This window comes from Erpetoichthys calabaricus, chromosome 3, assembly GCF_900747795.2.
Source record: "Erpetoichthys calabaricus chromosome 3, fErpCal1.3, whole genome shotgun sequence".
Taxonomy (NCBI): domain Eukaryota; kingdom Metazoa; phylum Chordata; class Cladistia; order Polypteriformes; family Polypteridae; genus Erpetoichthys; species Erpetoichthys calabaricus.
The window spans coordinates 183953136-183979526 of record NC_041396.2 but is presented as its reverse complement, the minus strand read 5'-3'; the positions used below and the strand labels follow the sequence as shown (position 1 = coordinate 183979526).

Genomic DNA, 26391 nt, shown 5'->3' with positions numbered 1-26391 from the left:
AGTCTTTGCAACACACGTTTTATTTTTCTAGGGGAAATGCTTGTCTTTTGTTCCCCCACAGCACAGTACCATAAACAGCACACAGCTTTCTTTTCTTTTTCAGATTATTATTTACAGATTATTCATCACATAACATGGGGCATTAAGTATCAGCCTAAGTGCTTTGTTTTGAAGACAAGCAACTGGTGAATGTTACTTTCTACAACATGACCCCCACATCGGTGAGTCACACACCATTTGGAGTTTAACTGTGTAGTTTTGTTGAGCAGGATATTGTTCAGTATACTCAGTTTGCTACTGTCATTCAGTTGTGGGTATAGGTGATTAAGCGATTTCCTTGCTTTCATTGAACTATCACAGATTTGAACTATCACAGATACGGCCTCTGAGTGCAGCAGTTGTCCAAGGTGACACCCTATTTCACAATGAATAAACACAAAATGAGTCAATAAACCTTCAATATATTTTCATGTTCTTTTAAACCAGAAAAATGAGCAAAAAAAAGCGAAGAGCAGCTGTGAACAGGAGAGCAACTTGCAAACAGCTGACAACACTCTTAAAATTCATTATCATCTGCAATTTGAAATGATTTGTACCAGGAAATTGACGTAAAGCTCTCAGGAGGCATTGTAAAATGTTCTCATAAACTGAATTGACAGATATACAGATTACATGAGAATCACAAGCTTTTCCATATAGTATAATGCAGAATAATCTTCTAAACATACATGTGCAAAGAAGTAACTAATGCAAATGATTTGAGACCAAATGCCAGTTGAATCCAAGAACTTGTCATGGCCACATGTTTCCAACCACAGGACGCACAGCCTACCTTACAAAAGCTTCAGTGTTGTCCATATGTTTATTCCTTTAAATCTTTCTTTTACAAGCTATAGCCTTTTGTACACTGAATTTCAGATCCACATAATTATAACAGTCAGAAATGTGATATATAATTAACAACTGAAAAATTCATCAGAGAATTCAAACAAATAATCAGGCATATTTTTTGAGATCTTGAGAAAAATCAGAATTGTGGACTAAGGCTATTTTTCATTTGTGTTTTCTGTGATTTCACAAAAAGGGGAAAAGAAGTGCAGAAAAATCAGAATTTATTGCAATGTAAAAGTCCACCATTAAACAACTGTGCGTTCAAGAAGCTGCCTCAAGTGCATATAAGTGAGGTGTGGGGTGCAGGTAGAGACCCCCCAGCACTAGATTAAGTGATAACTCAAAATTGGTCTTGCTTGAATAAGACAAAACAAGTCTGTCCACCAGAGGGCAGCAACATCACTTCATTTTACATGGTAAAATGTTATAGAACAAGGTGGGGTGTAAGGTTACATGTTTAAGAGAATTCTGTATATTTGAGAAAAAAAAATATTTACTTGTAATATATAACATACATAATTTGTAACACATTGTTATATATATATATATATATATATATGAATGTATTTATTACAATGATTGTGCACTCCATTAAGAAGATCCATCCATCCATCAATTATCCAACCCGCTATATCCTAACTACAGGGTCACGGGGGTCTGCTGGAGCCAATCCCAGCCAACACAGGGCGCAAGGCAGGAAACAAACCCCGGGCAAGGCGCCAGCCCACCGCAGCCCATAAGAAAAACTATTATGAAAATACAGGTACATGCTAGAATATTTTTCTTTCATTATGTTAACTGGTAGTATGCCCTTAGGTTAAAAAAAATAAAAAGGTGAAAAATCAATGTTTTATTATGTGCCCAAGCTGGTATAGCTGTTATGAGCCTATTCCTCTTGACCCAAAGAAGTGTATGTAAAGGTCTTGTTACATAAGAATAAATGAGTAACAGATACATTTTTTTAGTTTTTACCTAAACTAAAGTGTTACCATTAGATAGATAGATAGATAGATAGATAGATAGATAGATAGATAGATAGATAGATAGATAGATAGATAGATACTTTATTAATCCCAATGGGAAATTCACATCAATAAATAAAAATAGAAAAATAAAAGTAGAAAAGTACACATACATATACAGTCATACACGGAGCTGCTGAAAAGGCTGCCACTCACGGCGGCGCCGGATGTATATTTTATATTTATATTTTATTTATATGTATATTTTATATTAGGGTAGTTTATTTAGTATTTATTGTTAACCAGTAATTGAACAGCACTTTTAAGACTAATGTTGATGAGATAACAACCTAGACTCAATTGTGAACAAATGCCACATAATTAATCATTGTGCACTCACTTGTTTCAATTAGTGTAGACACCTTGCACCTTGACCTACAGAGTTCCAAAATCTGAATTAAGGATAGACTTTATGTCTGTGTGTTTATTTACATGACAGGTATGTATGAGAGAAGGTAAATGGGAGTGACAACTCAAGACGCACATATAGAGGGGTGTCACACACAGCAGTGCTCCTTCCACTGAGGGACAGGTAGGGAGTGACCTTTTTTGCGGTTAAATTATATCCAGACAGACTAAATGAGAACACATCACAATCCCACAAGAACACAACTGTCTAGTCCGTTGAAGGAAAATTGAATGGGAAAATGCAGGATTGTGTGGCTATGATACAACATGGGCAAAGTCCATTTCTACAATATGTATTGCAGCTTTCTGGATTTAAGCCACCAATTTATAGGTTTTAGGCATTATTATTTATATACAAAATAGTAATACCTAAAACCTGAGCTTGAATTTCCATATTACTGTGTTGTTGTGCTTCTTTGATATTGTGTGCACTGCAGATTTGTGTCTTGATTCGGTGACCATGTAGGGTGCAGCAAGACATTTTATCCAGAGCTCCTTCCAGAAGGGAAGTTACATATCTAAGTAACCTGGTTTAAGTAAAATAAGTAAACTATTCAACAGTGAGATCTTAACCTCACATAAGACCAAGGGGCATATCATCTACTTCTACAGACTGATACCTCTTGAACTGATGGCACTTTTAAAATTGATGTTTTTATCACAAATAATAATAATAATAATTCTTTGCATTATGCAACATGATACTCAGCCACCCCAAATGATCACAATATTTCTGAATACAGGAGAGATGGGCAGCTGAGCAGTGGTTGATCAATTGCTATTAAACCTAACCCGCTCCTCATGCAATATTGGAATCAACCCAAACGCAACATGAGCTCCCAATGTTTTCAGGGGATTCCAATACTCAATGTTGCCCATAAATTTCAGCAGAAAGTGATGATGCACCCTGTCTGCACGCGGTATGCATAATTTATTTCAGTAGGTCTTGTTGGAGATTCTCTTCTTTCATAAGATTCTGCATACTGCATTGTTATACTGTCATATTGTAGATGCTAAAACTAAAAAAAAAACTTCCTTTATTTGGATTGGCTGACAGATTGCTTTATTCTTCATGTCAATTCTGCTACGTCCACACTTTTCCTCTTGCTGTCCCATGGTAATCCACTTGAAGCCAAGAATGTTTGGGCCCAGCCAGTTCTTGGATGGAAGACCATCTAGGAAAAGCTTTGGTTGTTTCTTGAAGTGGTGTTGGTGAGGCCATCATGAGACATTTACCCTGTGGTCTCTGTGTTGATCCCCATACCCCCCAGTGTAGTGACGGTGACACTGTGATGTAAAAATGGTGCTGTCCTTCAGATGAGACATAAAGCCAAGCTCCCAGTTCTCTGTGGTCATAAAAGAGACAAGCATATTTCAAAAACAGTAGGGTTTACCACAATGTCCTATCTAAATTACCCACCATAGCCTGGTCATTATAGCCCCCAATCATCCGTTGTTCCTTGTTGGCTAAATTTCTCTCTCACCCCTTCATGACCTAATAGCTAATGTATGGTGAGTGTACTGGCGCAGTAATGGCTGCCTTCACATCATCCAGGTGGATGCTACACATTGGGAGGGGTTGGAGAGGATACCCACAGTCTTTGTAAAGCACTTTAAGTATGTTAGAAAAGCTCTATATAAAGGTGATTAATTAATTATGTCCAGAAAAGAACCATTCTATGTCATCACAAGAGACAAAACTCAAAGCTTAAAACATTTTAAGGTGAAGATGATCCATTTGCTGTTTTTGTAAGTATCCACTAAGTTAAAATCCTGAACATTTCAGTTTTGTAAGAATTCTGTCAAATATGAATTAAATACCTAACAGTTAAGGGAAGGTGGTGCCTTGGATAGGAGTGCCTTTGTTTCTGTATGTTTTTATTACTATGCACTTCTCTCAGCTGCATTCTACTCTGCTTGCTTTCTACCAGTTGGTTCTATTTGATCTAGCTGAGCTCACATACAGTACAGGAGAATTTTGTAGTCAAAGAGAAGCAGAGAAATAGGTAAACCAGCATCAGTGTTGAGGAAGTGCAAAAATGCCATTTCTGGGGTTTAAATCAGACTGGAAACATTCAAGGACATAATTAATAGACTGAAGCTAAATGAGTTTAGCATCATGTTTGGCCTTTTTAGATAGAGGCTGAGTATCTGATTCTCAGATCTTTGTCATTTTTGCATTTTCTTCCTAAAGGCATGAACGTTAGTTAAAAACAGTAACTCAAAATTGGCCCATTATGTTCATGAGTGCAGTTTGTGATAGTTTGGTGTTTCATCCTGAGTTTGATTCTTGCTTTGCATTCAACAACTATTAATTAAATTAAGCTGGTTAGTAACATATGGTGGATATACAGATGAAAGGCATACACAATTTGGGCCTTCTCTGGAAGCTACTGTAACATTTGGTGAGCCAGAAATTCGCTTTGATTGCTTACCAAGAACAGGACTATGAATATACAGGGCAATGAGCATTACATTGTTTCCTTTTTTCAGTGTTTGCTTGGGTAGGAAATGCTCATTGCTTTTGATTTCACTTGGTTATTATCTTGTGGCATCCTTCATGCAGAGATGATGTTCACCTGGTCTACTTGGGTACAATAAAAAAACAAATAAACACTCAGTTTGCCTTACATATTGTCCACATCCTGGCCATATGAACAGACTGATGACTGCTGGATGTGATTAATCAACTGAACATGGGAAGAAGGTGCATAAGAGTTTGTTCAAGCTCAGATAAAATAGACACAGTACAGGTTGTCATTGACTTATGACCTATGTGTGTTACGACCATTCGAGTTATGACCAGCTACCATGCCAGCTCTATATGCTGTAACTCATTCATCACAATCTCAGCTTATTGCCTGCAGTGGTTTTAACTACATTCGTTTTTGTGTGAGATCAAATGCTGTTTCTCCTGTAATTGTAAGACAAATGTAACTGAAGGTGATCAAGCAGTTCGAAGGAGGAAAGAAAGCAAATGTTATCTCATTATAACCGGTGTTCACTGCACGCGCTATACTGCTGCGCTCTGGCTTTGAACCAGTTAACCTCTGAAGCTTCTGTGTTGTGACTTACGATGTGCCGCTTTGTGTGATCCTCCATCAATGGGTAATGAAGCCACACTGAACTCCTTCATCTGTTAATGCTTATTATTAACAGGCTGAAATGTTAAAACAGAAAACATAAAAGTGCTCAAACTCTGCTAGTATAATTCCTCCTCTCACAGTTAACACAATGAACACAGGGAGAGGCTCACACTGATGACATATCATTACACAGACAAAGAAAGGACTTGTGAAGTTATTAAAGGTTCAGGACCCATGTGAGCAACAGTAATAACAAAACAAAACAATAAAATAAATAAATAATTTACAAAAAAAAAAGAAAATCTACATAATGTGCTAAGATTGATGATAAAGAGGATATAAAACAAATGATATGATTTAAGGGACTTATTATGCAGTATTATACATACGGTTAGGTTTGAATGCATATTCTCGTCTGTCTTACATCTAGATCAGCTTACGACCTGTCCATTGGAACCGAATGTGGTCGTAAGTCGACGACTACCTGTAATCTTTTTCTTTGTCTGGAGAAATAAACCTTATATAAAAGAGATAAATGTGTTTGGAATTTATTACTTAAACATTTCTTTTAATAATGGTAGGATCTTCAAGTCTTTTCCTGAATTACAAGACTTTGACTTTTTGATATTTAATTAAATGTAATTTTGAAGCATTTATTCCCATGTGTAATTTACATAACTGTTTCTTGTTTTTTTGTGCTCCTAGTTATCTCTTTTTATTGAACAACTTTGTCTTTCATTTCTTTTGCTTACTTGCTCTTTGTTAACTAGTTTGCATTAGACAGGTACTTACACTACAGGATTAAGTGAATAAAGTAAACCATTTCAGGTTTTAATATCACACATAATTTTCTCTCAGGTTAGTACCATTATAGCCTGTTAGTAATTTTAACATCATCTTTTGTTCAGTTTGTTTTCTTTTGTTCTTTTTCTTGTTTAGCAATTCAGACAACAGAGCTGCATTTATATTCTTTTATTTTTAGTGCCAGTTGAGCTGTGAAAAAACAATTGTTTTCTAAATAGCTTACAGTCATTCCTAAGGATATGTTTAAGGATATTATGCTTTATTCTCAGTAATTGCAGATTTTTGCAGATTTTGTGCTTTTGTTCTGATTTTGTATCCCTGCTCTGCTCCCTTGGTGTTGTCTCTTGTTATTGAATTTTGGACTTGTTTGTTTTTAGGTTTAGGTTTGTTTTTGTGCCTGCCTTTTTTGAAAATCATCTTTTTTTGAATCATGAATATTTTAATATTTACGGAAGTTTGTTTGGTTTTCTTGGGGCAGATTTATTTTTATTCGAGTCATTGCTGTCAGAAGACATCGAGACTGGTGAGGTCTCAACATGGCAATGGAGATTGTTAAGGACGCACTAGTTTAAAATAATCTGACAGTGGCACCTGCTTTGTGCGCTTCTTGAGATCCTTAAGAGTCTCAGAGAATGGGAGCATAACAGAGACAAGCTGACATTTAATCTTGACGCTGCGGTCGATGATAGGATCAGTACCCTAGATGTCTCTATCTAGCTGGTCGTTTATGTCAAGCTTGAAAATTATGAGTGGCGCTATCTTGGAAGCTTTCTGTTTGTTGACTTTGCCTTCGTTGTCTTAAAAAGCTTCATGAGCCATCGCATTTTACTTCTCATTTGTCAGCTCTTGGGGTTGCTAATGCAAGATGTCAGAGACATCTTCCTCTCCCATATCCTTAAACCTTTCACTTTTGATGGCATGTGCTAGTCATATGAGTGCTTCAATATTCTGTGTCACTGCTTCATCAACACCTTTAAGCCTTCCAAATTCAGCATAAAAGCAGACCACATTTTCCAGAAGATGTTCAAGGTAGCCTGTGAAACATTTCCCCAGGTTGCATTAATGTAGTTGATAACTTGAGCCACAGTGATTGATTTCTAGAAAACCGTCATGGTGGTTTCCGAGTTCGCTATCCAAGTACTTGCAGGCATGGCAGTAGATTTCCCTGGTGTATTGGGACTTGAAGGCTTTTATGATTCCCTGATTGATAGGCTGGATCAATGATGTGGTGCTGGGTGGAATAAAAACAGTTTCTGTGTTTTTGTGGGTATTTTTCAGCTGCTCTCGGATATTAACTGGAGTGTATTCGAGTATTAAAAAACCTTGAGTGCAAAGTTCCTGCCCTGAAGTTATCATTTTGCCTCTTAAATGAAACAGTTGTTGAAGCAGTCCCATAAGACCTCTGCAGTTATCTAAGCTTTTTAATTTCAAGTGTCAATGCATTGGTATTCTGATCATGTTATTTTTTACCTTTCAAAGCCCTGGGATTTGAAGGAGGGGTTGGGCTAGGTAGATCATCAGTGGCTTGCACTTGAACTGACAACTGGCATTGGCAGATAACAGTAGGGCCAAACAATCCTAAACGTCTTGAACCCAGGGTCTATGGTAATGGCAAGTATTATTCATGTGTGCTTTCCTACCATTTTCATAAACAGACAGTCTCATTGGTGTTAAACACGTATTCTGGTAGGTAACATTTTTCCTCATTTCAAGTCAAGTTCAAGTTCAAAGTTTATTGTCATGTACAATGAAATTCTTTCTTTGCTGTCCACACCAAATGACAAAACCAACGTATAAAGATAAACATAAATAAAAAGTACTGTAGCAGATAGATAATAAGTAACAGAGGCAGCATAAAGTATAAAAACAGAATAGAAATATAAAGTGGTGTGTGATGGACAAGTCAAATACAGTTGTGTGAGGTAGATAGAATGAGATGAACCATGGTTATACACTCCAGTCAGTTATTTAGGAGTCTAATGGCCTTGGGAAATAAAGAGTTCTTTAGCCTGGAAGTCCCGCATTTCATACTTCTATACCTCCTGCCTGAGGGTTGAAGTGTGAACGGTTTGTGTTGGGGGTGGATGGGGTCCCTGAGGATCGAGGCAGTTCTCCTGCAGACTCTGCAGTTGTAGATGCTCTGCAGAGAGGGCAATGGGGACCTGGTGATCTACTCAGCAGTCTTTACTACTCTCTGCAGGCGTTTGCGGTCCATAGCAGTAGTGTTGCTATACCACACGGTGATGTACCTGGTCAAGATGCTCTCAACAATGCAGCTGTAAAAGTTGCTGAGGATCTTAGTTGACATTCCAAACTTCCTCAGCCTCCTCAGAAAGTACAGCTGCTGTTGAGCCCTCTTGACCAGCTGTGTGGTGTTATGTGTCCAAGTGAGGTCCTCACTGATGTAGACACCCAGGTATTTAATGCTGCTCACCCTCTCCACTTCAAGGTCTCGGATGAACAGTGGCCAATGAGGTCTCCTCTCCTTCCTCATGTCCACTATCATCTCCTTCGTCTTGTCTGTGTTGAGGGTGTGGTTGTGGTCCTCACACCATGACGCCAGACTGTCCACCTCCCTCCTATAGGCCGCCTCATCCCTGCCAGTGATGCGTCCAGTCACTGCAGTGTCATCTGCGAACTTTAGGATGATGTTATCTTTGTGGGAGGTGACACAGTCGTGGGTGAACAGGGTGCAGAGGATTGGGCTGAGGAAGCATCCCTGTGGGGTGCCTGTGTTTGTGATAATGGTGGCTGAAATCCTATTACCAATCCTAACAGACTGGGGCCTTTCAGTCAGAAAGTCTAGGAACCAGTCACAGAGGGTGGGGTGCAGGCCAAGTGCAGACAGTTTACAGGTGAGTTTAAGGGGGATAACCGTGTTAAAGGCGGAACTCTAGTCAACAAAGAGCATATTGATGTAGGAGTCTTTGTTCTCCAGATGGGAGAGGGAATGATGTAGTACGGCCGCGATGGCATCTGAGGTGGACCTGTTGGGCCAGTAGGCATACTGCAGGGAGTCCAGAGTGTCTGGTATGCTGTTCTGTATGTGGGCCAGCACCACTCTCTCAAAACACTTCATGATGATTGGAGTGAGTGCTACCGTCCTGTAATCATTCAGGCTGGTGGGTGGGCTTTTTTTAGCAAGGGGGACGATGACCGTAGTCTTAAAGCAGGACAGAACGATGCGCTGACCGAGGGAAAGGTTGAAGATGGAGCAGATAACATCAGCCAGCTTGTTGGCACATGCTTTGAGAGTCCGCCCAGTGATGTTGTTTGGTCCTGTTGCCTTACGGGGGTTGATCTTCCTTAGTGCTTTGTGTACCTGACCTGAAGAGACCATTTAGGAGAGGGGAGGGGGGTTGTGTGGTCCAGGTGTGTGTGAGCCTCCACTTTGTGCTGTTGCTGTATGTCTCAAAGTGGGTGTAGAAAGTGTTGAGATCATCCGGCAGACTGTCAGTGGAGCTGATTGTGCTGTTGGTGGTCCTGTAGTCTGTGATGTGCTGTAGGCCCTGCCACATACGTCCAGAGTCAGCAGTAAAATAGAAGCCCTCCAGCTTTTCCCTGCTGTGATGGCTTTTCTTAGTCCATACTTTGCATTTTTGTACTCAGTGCCTGACCTAAATTCAAGAGAGCGGGCGCGTAGCATGTGGCGTACCTGACTGTTTATCCAGGGCTTCTGGTTGGGGACCTTCCTGACTGGTATTGTGTGCATGATGTTGTCAATACAGGTGCTAATGTACTCGGTCACATACTCAGCATAGTCCTGTTAGCTGATAGAAGAGTCCTCTGGAGTGGCTGCAACCCTAAACACACCCCAGTCTGTCTGAGCAAAACAGTGCTGCAGGGTGCTCTCAGTCTCTGGGGTCCAAAGTTTAACTTGCCTAATGATAGAGTTTGTTTGTTTCAGCCTTTGTCTGTAGGCTGGGTTCAAGATGAGAGTGACATGGTCTGATTGTCCGAAGTGGGGGCGGGGTGCAGCCCTGTATGCACCACGTATGTTGCTGTAAACATGATCCAGTGTGTTCTTCTCACAGGTGGGAATGTTCATGTGTTGGTGGTATTTAGGAAGTACAGTCCATAAATTGCACTGATTAAAGTCGTCAGTTTCAATAAAAACAGCATCGGGATGAGGTGTCTCTAAGGCGCTGATGATGTCATGGAGTTTGCCGAGCGCTGTCGTGGAGTTAGCTCGTGGTGGGACATAAACAGCAGCCAAAAACACAGCAGTGAATTCTCTCGGTAGATAATAGGGTCGGCATTTCAGCAGTAAAAACTCCCCATCTTGTGAGCAGTGCTTATAAACAGTCCGTACATCTCCACACCACGAGTTGTTAATAAACATACACACACACACCCTTTGGCCTTACCGGAGGCTGCGGTGCAATCTCCTCGGTGCATGGAGTGAGTCTGTAGCTGAACGGCGCATTCTGGTCGGGTCTCGGTGAAAATTAGAGTGCAGCACTCTCTTATTTCCTGCTGCGCTGTAATCCTGGCTCTTAGCTCATTCAGTTTGTTTTCCAGAGACTTGGCTAGCAAGAGGCTGGGTAGCGGTGGTCAGCTAGCGCGGGCTTTCAGCCTAGCATGGAGCCCTCCCCTCAGGTCAGCTTGGTCACTCGGGCTCGGTGCTACGGGTTCTTCCTGGGTGTGGTTGTGGTGTTGGCTGTGGGAGCGAACAATGAACTGTAGCTCAGATGGTATAAAACCGGTAAATTCCAGGGGACTGTGTGAGTTAGCAATGTCCAGCAATGCCTGTCTGCTGTACGATAGTAGTGCAAGGCATTTGTGTGCTGTAGAGAAGGCAAAAAACAAAAACATAAAACAAAACAAAAAACAGCATGGAGTGGAGCGAGCAAGCACGTCTGCCATGAAGGGCGCCATGTTGAGAGTTTTTTTCATTTAGCATGTTCTCACACTCAGCCGCAGCTACAGCATCCGCCAAAACACCTTCACCAAAAAGTTTAACATTTTTTAAATTATACTGTATCTTCAAACTATAAAATCACCCTTGTCTAACTACATAAAAAGGGCTGTTACTTGCTTATAAATTTGCTGGGCCTTCTAGAGAATCCATCATCTCATTTAACCACAAAGTTAGCCACTTTTCCATTGTTTTTCAATTCCCTCATTGCACACTTGAGAGGTTACTTTAGCACCTTCTGAAGAGGTTTCACAAACATTTTCATGAATACTTTCTTCCTTTTTTGTGGATATAATGATACGTCACTTTATTAACACCAAACTTGTGACCGATATTCCGAGACTTACATTTATCAATTCTTGAATTATCAAGGAAAAACAAAAACTCCAGTTATCAGCTTTCTCTGGAGAAAATAAACATCTTGGGGCATCCACGGTTGATTGTTAGAGAGAAAGTCAAAGGTAAAGTTTCACCCACTCCTGGTCATTCTATAGGAGAGTTAGTGCTGGGCTGTCCATTCTGATGAAAGATCCTTTCCATCTGATGATTCCAATTCACCTAGTTTCTGAGTTGACTTTTCCAAGGTCAGGAGAACAGCTTTGCAGTACAGCTTCTTAATGCTTTGTTTCATGCACATAAGACAATACAAAAACAGTTTTCTACTTTCTCGCCCACATCCAGCTTAAAATGGTTCAATACCAGAAAAAACATCATGATGCAGTCTGGCAGTAAGGTGGCCAACTGCCTTATGTGACAGAAATGACTGGAAACTGAACCAACTGTACTGGAGCAAAGTGCATCACAGTTGCCAAGAAAGAACTTGTGAAAATAATCTCTATACCATCTGTGCTGGACACTGAAATAGATAAAACTTCAAAAACAAAACAATGGCAGTCATTATAAACTTTTCATCATCTATTCTGTTTTTCTTGTTATTCTGTGGTTGCCTTGCCAAGAAATTGCTTCTGCCTATTGGAATTAAACATGAATGATTCCATGACTTTTAACATAACATTAGACCATTTCATGTTGTGTCTACAATATTCTTAAAGGGAGTAGGAAGGAGAAGGGTACCAGATGACCTAAGTACTTAAAATGAATGGATCCCCACCAGAGGTTTATTTTTCTATTAATACTGACAAATGGAATTTTTGTTTTCTCTGCTTCAGTTTCATCTGGAGATACCCCAGTTCCTGTTAGTGGGAATTTACATTGGCATGGTTTTATTATATTTAAACACTTATATGGAAGTTGTTATAAGCAAATACTATTAGCTTTAGTACTTTAATATTCTCTTGGCTTTAGTACACTACTATATCAACAACTTGTACCACATCAACTGGAATGGCCAGCGACAAGTCCACTTCTATATTGGGTGTCCATAACTGAAGACCAAGTAAGGAGACAAATGAGGAAGCTACAGACAGGAAAAGCTGTCAGTCCTCGAGTTCTTAATGCCTGTGCTGACCAACTTTGTGGTGTCCTCTGTAACCTGTTCAGTCTGTCCCTAAGGCTCCAGAAAGGGCCACTGCTGTGAAAAGCATCCTGCATTATTCCTGTTGCAAAGAAGGTAGGCATATCTTCACCTAATGACTATGGACCAGTGGCATTTATGTCTTACATCATGAAGACCTTTGAGAGGGACTTGTCCTGGATTATATGAGTCCTCTCGTGGTAGACCACCTAGACCCAGTGCAGTCTGCCTAACGGACAATGATTGGAGTGGAAGATACAATTATCTATCTGCTCCACAAGGCTTATTCTCACCTGGACAAGGCTGGCAGCATTGTGAGGACTGTTGTTTGATTTCTTTAGTGCTTTCAATACCATCCAACCATCTCTGTTAAGGGGTAAACTCAGAAATAAGCAGGTGGATGAGTGTATGGTGTCCTGGATAAAGGACTACCTGTCAGGCAGACCACAGTTTGTGAGACTCAAGGACTGTGTTTCTGATACAAATGTGAGCAACACTGGAGCACCACAGGGAACAGTCTTGTCTCCTTTTCTCTTCACTCTGTACACCTCAAGCTATAAATAAAACATCAGGTCATGTAACCTGCAGAAATTCTCAGGTGATTCTGCACTTATGAGGTGTATTGATAAGGGGCAGGTGAAGAACTTTATTTTGTGGTGCAAACAGAATGGTCTGCATCTTAACTTTAGCAAAAGCAAGGAACTTGTTATTGACTTTCGCTGCACCATAGAGCCTCTATGTCTGGTCGCTATTCAAGTAGTGGATGTAAAGATGGTCTACTCCTACAACTACTTGGTGGTCCACATTAATGTCCAGTTGGACTGGTCTTGGAACACAGGAAAACTATATAAGAAAGGGAAGAGCAGGCTCTTTGTCCTTAGGAGACTGTGTTCCTTTAATGTGGGAAGTGACATCCTTCACATTTTCTGTAACTCTGTGATGGCCAGTGTAATTTTCTAAGCTGTGGTGTGCTGGGCTGGTAACATCAGTTCAGGAGAGTCCCACCAAATCAGCAAGCTAATTAAAAGGGCAGGCTCAGTTATGGGATGCACTCTGGACCCCCTGGAGGTCGTAGCGAAGGAGAGAATTTAAACAAAACTGAGTGCCATTATGATCAATACTACACATCCTCTCTCTGACACACAAACACTGAGTACTTTCAGCCAATGAATTGTTCAGCAGAAGTGTGTCAAGAAACACAACTGAGGCTCCTTAATACCAACAACAATATGCCTGCACTGTGACTGCGACAGCCAAGGCAGACGTTTTTCTTTTCTTTTTAAATTTTCTTTCTTTTTAGTCATTCTGAAGTCTGTTCAGATCAAAGTGTGAGTGTATGTATATTTATTTATGTATTTACTCCAGGGGACAAATAAAGTTATCTATCTATCTATCTATCTATCTATCTATCTATCTATCTATCTATCTATCTATCTATCTATCTATCTATCTATCTATCTATCTATCTATCTATCTATCTATCTATCTATCTATCTATCTATCTATCTATCATTAACACAGATGAAAAAATAAAGCATGTTATTTTTATCTGGGCATCTACCTAAGAGAAGCAGCTGAGAGTTTGTTTTCTGTGGTGTAAGAGTTAATTAAAAAATACATTTTGCTCCTACAATCTTATGTTTTGGTGGTCGCTAAAGAGCTGTGAGGGTATTTTTCAAGATGTTCTTTCCTTTAGAAAGATTTTTTGTTTTTTTTTCTGCCTGAACAGGAGCAAAAGCATCTGGGTGTTTGGGGGTAACATTTGGAAAAGTAACTTGTTATGTGTGCTTCTTCTTGTTAATTGTATTTCAACTAGCATCTGCAAGGCAGGGTAGTAAGAATCAGTAGCTGACACTAGCATTTGTAAGTAAATAACCAGTGTCATAGCAAAGTAACAGAAACAGTGATTCCTCAGTGGGAAAAGAAAAGTTGTGGCTGGCTTTAAAGCAGAAAAGGGCACAAGTAACTGTAGGAGCAGATAAGACAATAAGAAATTAACTAACATCACATATTCAGTAAGCGAGTTTTTCTAGATCGAACAGTTCTTAACAGTCAGGCAGTTAGAGCAGTTAAGAGTGCGACAGTGCAAGGGTTCATTAATACGAAGGAATACAAACGTGTGTGGAGAGCTTTTAAGTAAGGAAGAAGAGGAGCACAAAGTTAGGAGAGCAGAGAGAGAAAAGTAAAGTTAATCTCATAGAAGAACAAACAGCAGGCAGTCGAGGGGGAGAGTATTATACAAGCTTAAGGGGCCAGAGGGTGTAAAATAACTGAAGTAGTACTTTAATGTAATTTCTTTGGCTTAAATTTGTTTTACCATTTAAGTTAAAAATCATTTAGTTTTAATTAAATAAAAATAAGAGTTAAGGCAGTTTTAGTAATCAAAAGTCAAATGTTAATAATGAAGCCATTGCAATGCAAGTCCTATTGGATGGTGGACGTTTTAGTGGATGGCTTAGAGGAGCCAGTCTTCTATGAGGGCTACATCTGATGGAGATGCCAGCTAATCCAGCACCTCAAACTCAGGGTCACTGAATGAAGGGGTTGGCTGGCCTACGTTGTAGTAGAGAATTGGTAGACCTGGCCCAGGTGTCCTTTAGAGAGATAGTATGCACCTCTAAGGTGGTGAGGGAAGGGATTCCAGACAAGACAGGTAGAGATAGGTGGGTCACATTACAAGTAGCAAGGTAAAGGGTGCAAACTGATTCTGAGGTGGTAAGCAGGCATGAGGAGCCCTAACAAGCCAACTCAAGAACAGTTCCCAGAAAGAAAGAGGGTAGTGATAGTTGGGGACTCAATCATTAGAAGGACTGAAGCTCACATTTGGTCCAGAGACAGAGAGTCTCGTACTGTGTGTTGCCTTCTGGGTGCACAGGTCGGAGACCTCCCTGGAAGGATAGATAGGCTCTTGGCCAGAGCAGGGTTGGTCCAGTGGTCATTGTCCATGTTGGAACAACTCACATACATATGAGTAGTCTGTCAGTTCTGTGATTCAAATTTAAAGAGTTAGGTGTTAGGCTGAGGTGCTGAACTGACAAAGTACAGTAGTCTTCTCTGAAATTCTTCTTGTGCCATGCGCCATTTCAGGTAAGATTGAGGGGATAAGAAGGCTTAATGTGTGGCTCAAATCTTGGTGTAGGATAGAAGAGTATAGGTTTATGGTCTTACATGAACAGATGTGGAATTTAGAGGGAGTTTGTTTGGCACCCTGAAAAGATTTAATTGCATCATTCCAGGGATTCCTTACAACCCAAATTACGATTAAAAGGCCTAGGAAACAAATGCTATTGCTCAGTTGATATCACATTGTTTTGTTGTGTACAGGCGTGGTCTTAATATGTTTAGTGCTGAGACACTGTGGAGTCTTCCATTGAAGATTTCACCTAACAGTGTATGAAATGGCCTAGACATTCCCTAAAGGTAAATGTATTTAAAACAGGAAAGAGACTGGTTTTATATTTTGGTGTTCTTGCCTTCACTACACCACATGTTGATGAAATAAGACAGTTCATAAAGCAGATAGACAGATAAGTAATGCTAATATTTTATTAAATGTTTTGATAACTTCACACTGTTTGTAGTCAAAACAGTATTTCAAACATAAAGCAAGTGCTAAACATAGAGTTTCCTTCCAAGAAAAGAAATGCAACAATTGTTTCTGATTTTTGTTGTGTACTAAGCAAATCATAATGTTTTTCAGGCATAGTCAAATAATTAACATCCAGTCATAAAATTAGGACTTAATAGAAAGGGAGTGCAATTCAGAAATATACTGATGATTCATTTCCACAGCTGATATATTTTTCCTTTAATATATGTTGTAACTGGCAACCTTGATACAAACTAAAGTATCTTTAATATCTTCTTTAAGTAGATATAATTGACTCCTTCGATTGTATTTTCTTAGCTTCTTCATTAATATTATTTTTTGATTCTCCAGTATATTGCACGCATCTCTTTTGCATAACTTGACTATGGAAGGATTCCACTGGCAAAACAAATAGCTTAAGCTTCTGGACAGGAGTTGACACTTACAGCCCCACTAACTAGAGCGGCTTTACTGAAGCTCACTGGTGTTTCGTTGATTATAAAGTTTCTCATACAGCCAACATAAAAGCTCTGGACTGACAGGCTTGGAGGAGCAAGTGATGCTGAAATGAAGAAAAGAAAATATTCAAAAACATAATTTAAGTTATTTAATACATCTTACTGAGCTGGTAAAAACAGATTATTTATATTTATTAAAGAACAAGTAGTGACACTATATAAATTAAGATTAAAAATTGTGTCAAAATTTACAGATTTTTGTTAGTTTTGAGATGAGCATAATTTACTTTTCTTTGTTGTGTTCAATGATTACATTTTAAATTGTGTTGGATACGTAAAACCAAAGAAGCAAAATGGTCAGACATGCAGCAACAGACAGCTAAAACAGCGGCACCAGTGTAACACATTCTGCATACTGCTAGCAAAGAGAGTCGAACCTATAATGTCACAGTGGGTTTTGTCCACGTTTACAGCTGATTACTTTCCTTTAACATCTGGATGTTGACTAATGTCAACATCCGCCTAACCCTATGTGTCGACATAAGTTGACCCCATCCCTGAAAGAGTTAAGTTACCTGCTGTCGTAACAGTTGTTATTTATTGTTTTTTTGTGTGCTGTCTATAGTATATAATAGAAGAACAATTTTCAGGGATTTTGAATTGTTTTTATTTATTTTGACAAAGTTTGTTTCTTGTTTTGGCCGTCGTTTGTTTAATAATAATTCTTTGCATTTATATAGCGCTTTTCTCACTACTCAAAGCACTCAGCAATTGCAGGTTAAGGGCCTTGATTAAGGGCCCAACAGAGCAGAGTCCCTTTTGGCATTTACGGGATTCAAACCGGCAACCTTCCGATTGCCAGTGCTGATCCCTAGCCTCATTGTTTACATGACATGCAGAGAGATGCCACATGAGTGTGATGAGCACTTTGCTGACATCAGCAGAAATTTGCTATAAATATGTTGGCAGCACTATGTAACACAATCCCATGATTGGGTAAAATCCCCAAAAAAACATTTAGTGTACTTAGTTTCTGTGAAGTTGGCCAACAGATGGATTTCATTTTGGTCTCAACTCCTTTTGTTTCTTGACTCTGATTCTTGGTTTGCCTTCATGTCTTGCTTGCTTGTTTTGACATTCTCTCTGGTTTTTGACCTTGGTCTGTCCCTCACTACATTTGTGCCTCATGTTAATGTTAGTGATTTCTTCCCTCAGTCTAATAACACTGGCTGCCTTAACTACATTGCTGTGACATTTGCTCATAGTAGTGTCGATTTCCAGCCCCCATTAAGTCTTCCTTTCTAGTTCTTGTAGTTCTTGGAATATTTGGATGATGGATTCATCTGATTTTTTTTTCACCTGTTGGTCAGTTAATAGGCTGTTTTTACATATTTTTTATTTATTGATTTTGTTCTCATCCTTTATTAGTTTTCTAGTTTGCCTTTTTTGCTAGTTTATTGCTTTTTAATTTTTTTTGTTTTTATACTTAGTCACTTTGAACTTTGCTTTTTTAATTTTGCATTTTAATATTTGAAACTTTGAAATATGAATTTGGCATTTTAAAATATTTTTGCCTTTACTTAATAAATGTACTTAAATATAAGGCCTTCCTCCTTGAGGTTTGTGTCATTGTATAAATTTATATTACACACACACATTATATATATACCAGTAACGGTGCAACACTGCTAGCAAAGACAGTCGAACCTATAATGTCACAGCAGGTTTTGTCCATGTTTATAGCTGTACTATAATGTGCAGTGAATATACTTGACTTGAGCATTCATAGTTTTCATCCTCTTTCTCTGTACATTTAGCATTCATTTACTCAGAGGCTGATGCGCTTGCTGCTTCCTGAGCAGCTCTTCTTTTCACCACCGTAGCGGCCTGCTTCTTCTCTTCTTTCGTCTGCATCTTTCCGCGTTAAAACTGATTAAGTCAGTGTTTGTGTTGCAATTACTTAGTATGCTTTCCTTAATTATTCAGTTAAGCTGGCACTTAAGTCCTAAATCTGCCTCAAGAGTGATTTAATGTATAAAGAGGTAGGGGAAGTGACAGCGAAGGTGGTAGGGATGAGAACGCTGCCGAGAGTTGATTCTACAATAAAACAAAATAAAAATAAAAAGAGGAATAATCTTGGAGGCCAATCATCACCCCGAAAGCAGATAGTAGATGTCACGTAGTATATGTGTACCAAATTTTAGGTCAATAGGTCAAATGGTTTGCGAGCTACAGGTGATCTAAAATCCTGGACAGACAAATGAACAGCCATGGCAGTGTAATATACAAGAAGATGCATATAATGTATATGTATATATATAGTGAGATATGGCCGGCTATTTATCCCGGCCAATACCCCCAGGCTGCCAGATGGGGCCCTCCTTGCAGCATGGAGGTACCCTGAATGCCAGCAGGGAATTATGGACGGTGGACTTTTAATGCACAGCCCTGCTGGATACCACGGGGGCCGCCAGGAGTCGCTGCAGGGAGGCCCAGGGATTGTTTTTTGCGCCATAACCCGGAAGTGTGTCTTAATCACAGTGACACAAGGAATGACGTGCTTCCGGGGTGAAGAAAAAGGATTTTTATCTGACCCGAAAGTGTCCCAGGCCTTTTATCTGCTTAATTGATAATGACATAATGACGGACTTGCCTACACCTGCCCATGAAATAGCCTTTGAGTCAATTGTCCAATTACTTTTGAGCCCCTGAAATGAAGGGATTGTGTTAAAAAATGCTTTAGTTGCCTCACATTTTTATGCAATCATTTTGTTCACCCCACTGAATTAAAGCTGAAAGTCTGCACTTCAACTGCATCTGAGTTGTTTAATTTAAAATTCATTGTGGCAATGAAGCAAAATTAGAAAAAAGTTGTCTCTGTCCAAATATTTATGGACCTAACTGTATATATATATATATATATATATATATATATATATATATATATATATATATATATATATATATATATATATATATATATATACAGTAATCCCTCGCTATATCGCGCTTCACCTTTCGCGGCTTCACTCTATCGCGGATTTTATATGTAAGCATATTTAAATATATATCGCGGATTTTTTGCTGGTTCGCGGATTTCTGCGGACAATGGGTCTTTTAATTTCTGGTACATGCTTCCTCAGTTGGTTTGCCCAGTTGATTTCATACAAGGGACGCTATTGGCAGATGGCTGAGAAGCTACCCAACTTACTTTTCTCTCTCTCTCTCTTGCGCTGACTTTCTCTGATCCTGACGTAGGAGGATTGAGCAGGGGGGCTGTTCACACACCTAGACGATACGGACGCTCGTCTAAAAATGCTGAAAGATTATCTTCACGTTGCTACCTTCTGTGCAGCTGCTTCGTGAAGCGACATGCTGCACGGTGCTTCGCATGCTTAAAAGCTCGAAGGGCACGTATTGATTTTTGCTTGTTTGTTTTTCTCTGTCTCACTCTCTCTCTCTCTTTGTCTGCTCCTGACTGAGGGAGTGTGAGCTGCCGCCTTCAACAGCTTTGTGCCGCGGTGCTTCGCATACTTAAAAGCCAAACAGCTCTATTGATTTGTTTGCTTTCCTCTCTTCCTCTTGCCTGAAGAAGGGGCCTGAGTTGCCTCGAAAGCTTGCATATTGTAATCTTTTTAGTTAGCCAATAAAAGGTGTCATTTTGCTTGGCTTTTCTCTACATTCATAATGGCTAACACGGTACAACACCCTAGTACTACTCTCTCTTTCTGATAGTCTCTGCTCCTGATGCGCACTCCTTTGAAGAGGAAGATATGTTTGCTTTCTTTTAATTGTGAGACGGAACTGTCATCTCTGTCTTGTCATGGAGCACAGTTTAAACTTTTGAAAAAGAGACAAATGTTTGTTTGCAGTGTTTGAATAACGTTCCTGTCTATCTACAACCTGCTGTGTTTCTGCGCAAATCTGTGACCCAAGCATGACAATATAAAAATAACCATATAAACATATGGTTTCTACTTCGCGGATTTTCTTATTTCGCGGGTGGCTCTGGAACGCAACCCCCGCGATGGAGGAGGGATTACTGTACAGTTGAAATAGTTTACTGTCAAATAATGCAAAGAATACACAACACGTGTTTTGCCCTAATTCTGGGCTCATCAGGCGTACACACTCACTGCACCCCCCTCTCGGGGAATTGAACCTCGGACGTCAGCGCCAGAGGCGAAGCCTCTAACGTTGTGCCACAGCGTGTGGTTCATTCATTTGACAGCATGTAGATCGGGGTAATTACATTCATTGCATTCGTAGTCTGTGTCACAAAAAGGGCGAAACACGTGTCACGTACTCTTTGCATTATTTGACAGTAAACTATTTCAACCATTCTATGATCTGCTTCTTGCAACTGAAATGAGGGCACCGTGGCGGATGTTAGCTGACTTGCTGACCAACCACAAGCGTTACCTGGTAGGTAACCACCCATACAATCAGATTGTGACACAGACTACGAATGCAATGAATATATATATACAGTATATATATATATATATATATATACACACACACACACACACACATACTGTATATACATATTGAGAAAGAATAGTCATTTAGGGATGCAAATAGTCAGCACAAATGTTTAGGTACACTACAGCATTTTAATATGCACCAAAAACAATTACCTTAACTATTATAGTACCACTACCAGCTTGTGCCTTAAACATAACACAGGATAGATTCATTCTCTTTACTCTAAATTCTAATCCGACCATCTGCAATTCATAGCACAAACTAAGATCTGTCAGCTGCAGAGATATTTTTCCAATCTTCATTTCAACAGTTTTGAGGATTACATCTCTTCTTTAACCTAATTGGTAGTTTCTGAGCTTTCAAAATTGAAACCCAGTATAGTTTTCTGCTGCTGTAGACAATGCACTTCAAAGTCCTATGTGTTGGGCATTCAAAGACACCCTTCCATTCATTACTGCTGTAAAGAGCTCTTATTTGAGTCTTAATAGCCATTTTTATCTTGAATAAACCTTCCCATTCTCCTCTGACTTGTCTCATCAATAAGGTGTTTTTGCACACAGATCTCCCACTCACTACATATTTTTGTTTATCGCACAATTGTCTGTGAACTCTGGAGACTGTAGTGTAATCCCAGGAGGGAATCTGTTTCCAAGCTGTTTTAAACCACATCAGTCAAAGTCTTTTAGGTCACACACCTTACATTTTCTAACAATTGGTGGACCAATGAGTAAAATTGTTTGCATTCTATATATTTGGAGTTGCAAATACATGATTGGCTTTTAAAGAAGCAAACAAATTTCTTGAGTGAGCAGGTATATCTGGTAAAATGTACTTGGGTACTTTAGGTCAGTCTATGTTCAATTACACAGATTTTGTTTTTTTATAGTCAGAACATAACTTATGTGCTCTTGGTTTCTTAGTGAGTCAGTGACTTAGAGATCAAATACTAGACCACATCAAAATCTATGCATGTGGGTTACATTCTCTTAATATCTTTAGTATATACTCACTATATTGCTAAATTTACAGACATTTATCATAATTAAAAGCTTACCTGGCATACCACCAATAAATACTGGGGCCTTATTGTCAAGTGATCTGGGGTTCAATGGTCCCACAACATGATTCACTTCTGAATCCACATCCAGCTGAACAACATTGGCATCCCTTATAACTGCAGATGAATAAGAAATACTGTTAAAAACTAAATTATACAGGGTGTTATAAATTGCTGTCTCAAAAGGCTCATGGGTTCCAGTTCATTTCTATACTAAGACATCTATTTTTTCACACAGGTTAAATTTGGGTATTCTGGTTTACTCGCATAAGTCCAAAAAGATACTGCCAGATAACAGAGTGGGCAGCAATATTTATTTATACCCTGCAGCAAACTGGTATCCTGTTTGGGAAATGTATTTACTCTCACTCAGCACTCCTTCCAGGACTTAATTTGATTAAGTGGGTATGGTGATGGATAGAATAAGTAAATTCTACTAAGGAATTAAAAAAAAAACACTATTTAAAGTGGGAATATAAGCCTGCTGATTATGCAAATCAGTGTATGGCTCTTCATTGCTTCATAATGCACTAGATAAATACACTTTATGTAAAGTGTGTAATATAGCTTGATTGTTTGAATAGTGTCATCAATTAGTACATCAGATTTTACTTGATTATCTTAAAATGTTTACAGAGTGCTTGACATGATTACAATATTAATAAAACAAATATATTCAAAGCTCACACTTTATACTTAAATAAATTCTATTACTGTATATACACACTCCATTGAAAACTGGCTGAAGTCTTCACTTTCTCAATGTATTTCTTACATTCTCTTAATATATTGTAGTACTTAATAACCCAACAAATATACAGTACATAAGCATGTGAAGAAGAGGTCAAGATCTATACCTGCAATTCTATGCCATCTGCCATCACATATACTTTGTTTCGGATTAACCATTGTAGCAAACTCTCTGATGCCATTTCGAACTTGAACTATTACCTGCAGATAGAGGTTGAATAGTTATATTAATATGGATAATAGAGTCAGCTTTAAAATATAGACTTGCATCAGCAAATCTATACGTTTCTTCTCAAACTGTTTGCATAGATGAAATGAAAGTATTTGTAATTTAAGATAAGATGTTGTAAGGTAATGCTGCTAATATAAATAGAATTTAATCAATAATGCTTTATCAGATTGCTGATTATATCACACTCATGTCATTCAAATGAGTTAAATGCTTTTATTTTCAAAAATGTCACTTACTCTTCCATTATTCATATGCATGTTCAGGTAATCTCCCCCTGGAGTGAAAACATGCAGAAGTATTCCAGAACTGGTCCGTGGGCGAACCTCAAACACCAGTTCAAATTTCAAGCCCAGGTTAAATGAATCATCTGTATGAAATAAGCATTGAAGACTTTTTATTTTATGTTAAGTAGTTACATTTGAAATTAACTATGCTAGCTTAGAAGCTTTCATACAATTTAACAGGCATTTGTAGTAGTAGCAGTGGTAGCTATTGTAGTATTGTAATGCATTCACATGTTGTTTATAAAAAGCCCTCATCAACCTAAACTGTACATTTTGGTATATAAGAGTAAATGCAAGTACCAAGTAAAAGCTCAATGGTACAGGGAGAATGTGCGTATGCCAGGCAGGCTGCTTCATATTACCTAAAATTACATATCCGCCTTCAGTTGAGAAGTAGGTTCCAGATTCCAGAGGACTTTCAAAGCAAGGAGTGACACCAAATGTATGGGAGGCTGATGACAGCCATTGGCCATTCAGTTGTAAACTCTTTACACAGCCACTGAAACTCTGGACAGAATTGATCTGAAAAAAAATGAAAAAAATCACAATTACTGGTGCATTTAATTAATATAAAACATTAAGCCACCAACAAGAATCAAGAAGCCTCAACATAGTTTGACAATGTAAATAACACACACAATCTAAGCGTTTACAGCCTGTTTTTAAGCCTTATGTTAAAAATTATGCTTTAAAAATGTGTCAATAATACTTTATTAGAAGAACTTTCTCTACATTATTAAACACCTTGGCCCTATGTACTCAAACTGTACAATTATAAACAACCTTCTGAATTTTTTGAAATTTGCTAAAATTTATAGACAAGGGTCACTGAGCACACAATAATGTTTGTCACTCTCTGTATTCACTTCAAGCCGCTATAAATTATAATTAAACAAGATAACCCTAAATCTTAATATTGATCTCAGTTAAAATCTAAGCTACTCATACCGTGAAGTCATATGCACATGCCTCCTTTATATATATATGTATATAATTTAAGGGGTTGAATTTCAGCCTATTGTTAAGCGTAATAATAAAATATATTCTCCATGTGTACTGTACAAGAAACTTATGAGTTTTAAAGCGATCTGTATCAAACCCAAATTGGCATGGTAAGGGAAAATGTAGCAAGATCCATATATTCTGCATGTTGTTCATTACTGAATACTCTACTTAGCTGATCACAATACATTAAACTGATAATGGTATTATTAGTGCATTCCAAAGAACATCAATAAATTCTTCTTTAAAAAAAGGACCTATTTGGAATTCCTGTATAGCCAAATGTGAAGGAAGATATCTACTCTCTATATATAAAATCCTAAGTCTAAAAGTGCAACGATTTTGTGCAATGATTTTATGTGACATTTTTATGACACTTTTTTGTCATGCTATTAATCAGGCTTATTTTAAAACCTACATACAGTAAACCCTCGCTATATCGCGCTTCGCCTTTCGTGGCTTCACTCTATCGCGGATTTTATATGTAAGCATATTTAAATATATATCGCGGATTTTTTGCTGGTTCGCGGATTTCTGCGGACAATGGGTCTTTTAATTTCTGGTACATGCTTCCTCAGTTGGTTTGCCCAGTTGATTTCATACAAGGGACGCTATTGGCAGATGGCTGAGAAGCTACCCAACTTACTTTTCTTTCTCTCTCTCTTGCGCTGACATTCTCTGATCCTGACGTAGGGGGATTGAGCAGGGGGGCTGTTTGCACACGTAGACGATACGGACGCTCGTCTAAAAATGCTGAAAGATTATCTTCATGTTGCTCCCTTCTGTGCAGCTGCTTCGTGAAGCGACATGCTGCACGGTGCTTCGCATACTTAAAAGCTCGAACGGCACGTATTGATTTTTGATTGTTTGTTTTTCTCTGTCTCTCTCTCTCTCTTTGTCTGCTCCTGACGGAGGGGGTGTGAGCTGCCGCCTTCAACAGCTTTGTGCCGCGGTGCTTCGCATACTTAAAAGCCAAACAGCCCTATTGATTTGTTTGCTTTTCTCTCTCTTTCTGACATTCTGTGCTCCTGATGCGCACTCCTTTGAAAAGGAAGATATGTTTGCATTCTTTTAATTGTGAGACGGAACTGTCATCTCTGTCTTGTCATGGAGCACAGTTTAAACTTTTGAAAAAGAGACAAATGTTTGTTTGCAGTGTTTGAATAACGTTCCTGTCTCTCTACAACCTCCTGTGTTTCTGCGCAAATCTGTGACCCAAGCATGACAATATAAAAATAACCATATAAACATATGGTTTCTACTTCGCGGATTTTCACCTTTCGCGGGGGCTTTTGGAACGCAACCCCCGCGATGGAGGAGGGATTACTGTATATATGTTTGGTATCATTCTTTTCAGAATCTATCGAACATTAATGTGATGTTGTTAGATTTTCAGATTGTTATTCCATTTTTAAATTATAAACTAAAATATCAAGATGTCACGCATCGAGCATAGTGGACCTCAGTTTAACAGAAATACTCCAATCGATAAGAGAGTAAATATTTCATTCTCATTTCATGATTTTTACTCCATTAAATAATAATTAATTTTTCTTTTACATATTTATAGAATTTCGTGATTTTGACTCCAATAAATAATCATTTTTCTTTTGTACATTTACAGATTTTACTAATATTCTGGCCGCAACTGAGGGTTGGGTGCCAATGGCGCCAGGGGGACTAGCTCTCCTAGTTTTTGTGTAAATGATTGGGAGAGAGGAAACTTAGTTCAAATTCTATTACCAAAAAGTCAAAAGATCATGATAACTAGTACCAAAACACTAAACCAAAATTCTTTGTCAGGAAATATTTGTTCACCAGAAAAGCAAATAAAATAAACCAGACAGACAAGTGTTTTAAATTTCCTTCTGCAATTTTGGACATTTATAACATTGTGGTTAAGACATCAGACATCATATACTCCCAGT

At 38.7% G+C, this 26391-nt stretch overlaps 1 protein-coding gene across 1 annotated transcript in view; it reads right to left on the bottom strand.

Annotated features, from left to right (window-relative positions):
- Window positions 1-16135: 16135 nt before the first annotated feature.
- Window positions 16136-26391, bottom strand: part of lama4 (laminin, alpha 4) — a 127200-nt gene continuing 116944 nt past the window's right edge. Inside the window, exons 37-41 of the mRNA XM_051925239.1 lie at window positions 23824-23983; window positions 23414-23544; window positions 23053-23146; window positions 22193-22312; window positions 16136-16754 (exon numbers count right to left, since the gene is read on the bottom strand). Of these exons, the coding sequence (XP_051781199.1) occupies window positions 16609-16754; window positions 22193-22312; window positions 23053-23146; window positions 23414-23544; window positions 23824-23983 (651 nt within the window). The 3' untranslated portion in view covers window positions 16136-16608. The remainder of the gene's footprint in view (window positions 16755-22192; window positions 22313-23052; window positions 23147-23413; window positions 23545-23823; window positions 23984-26391) is intronic.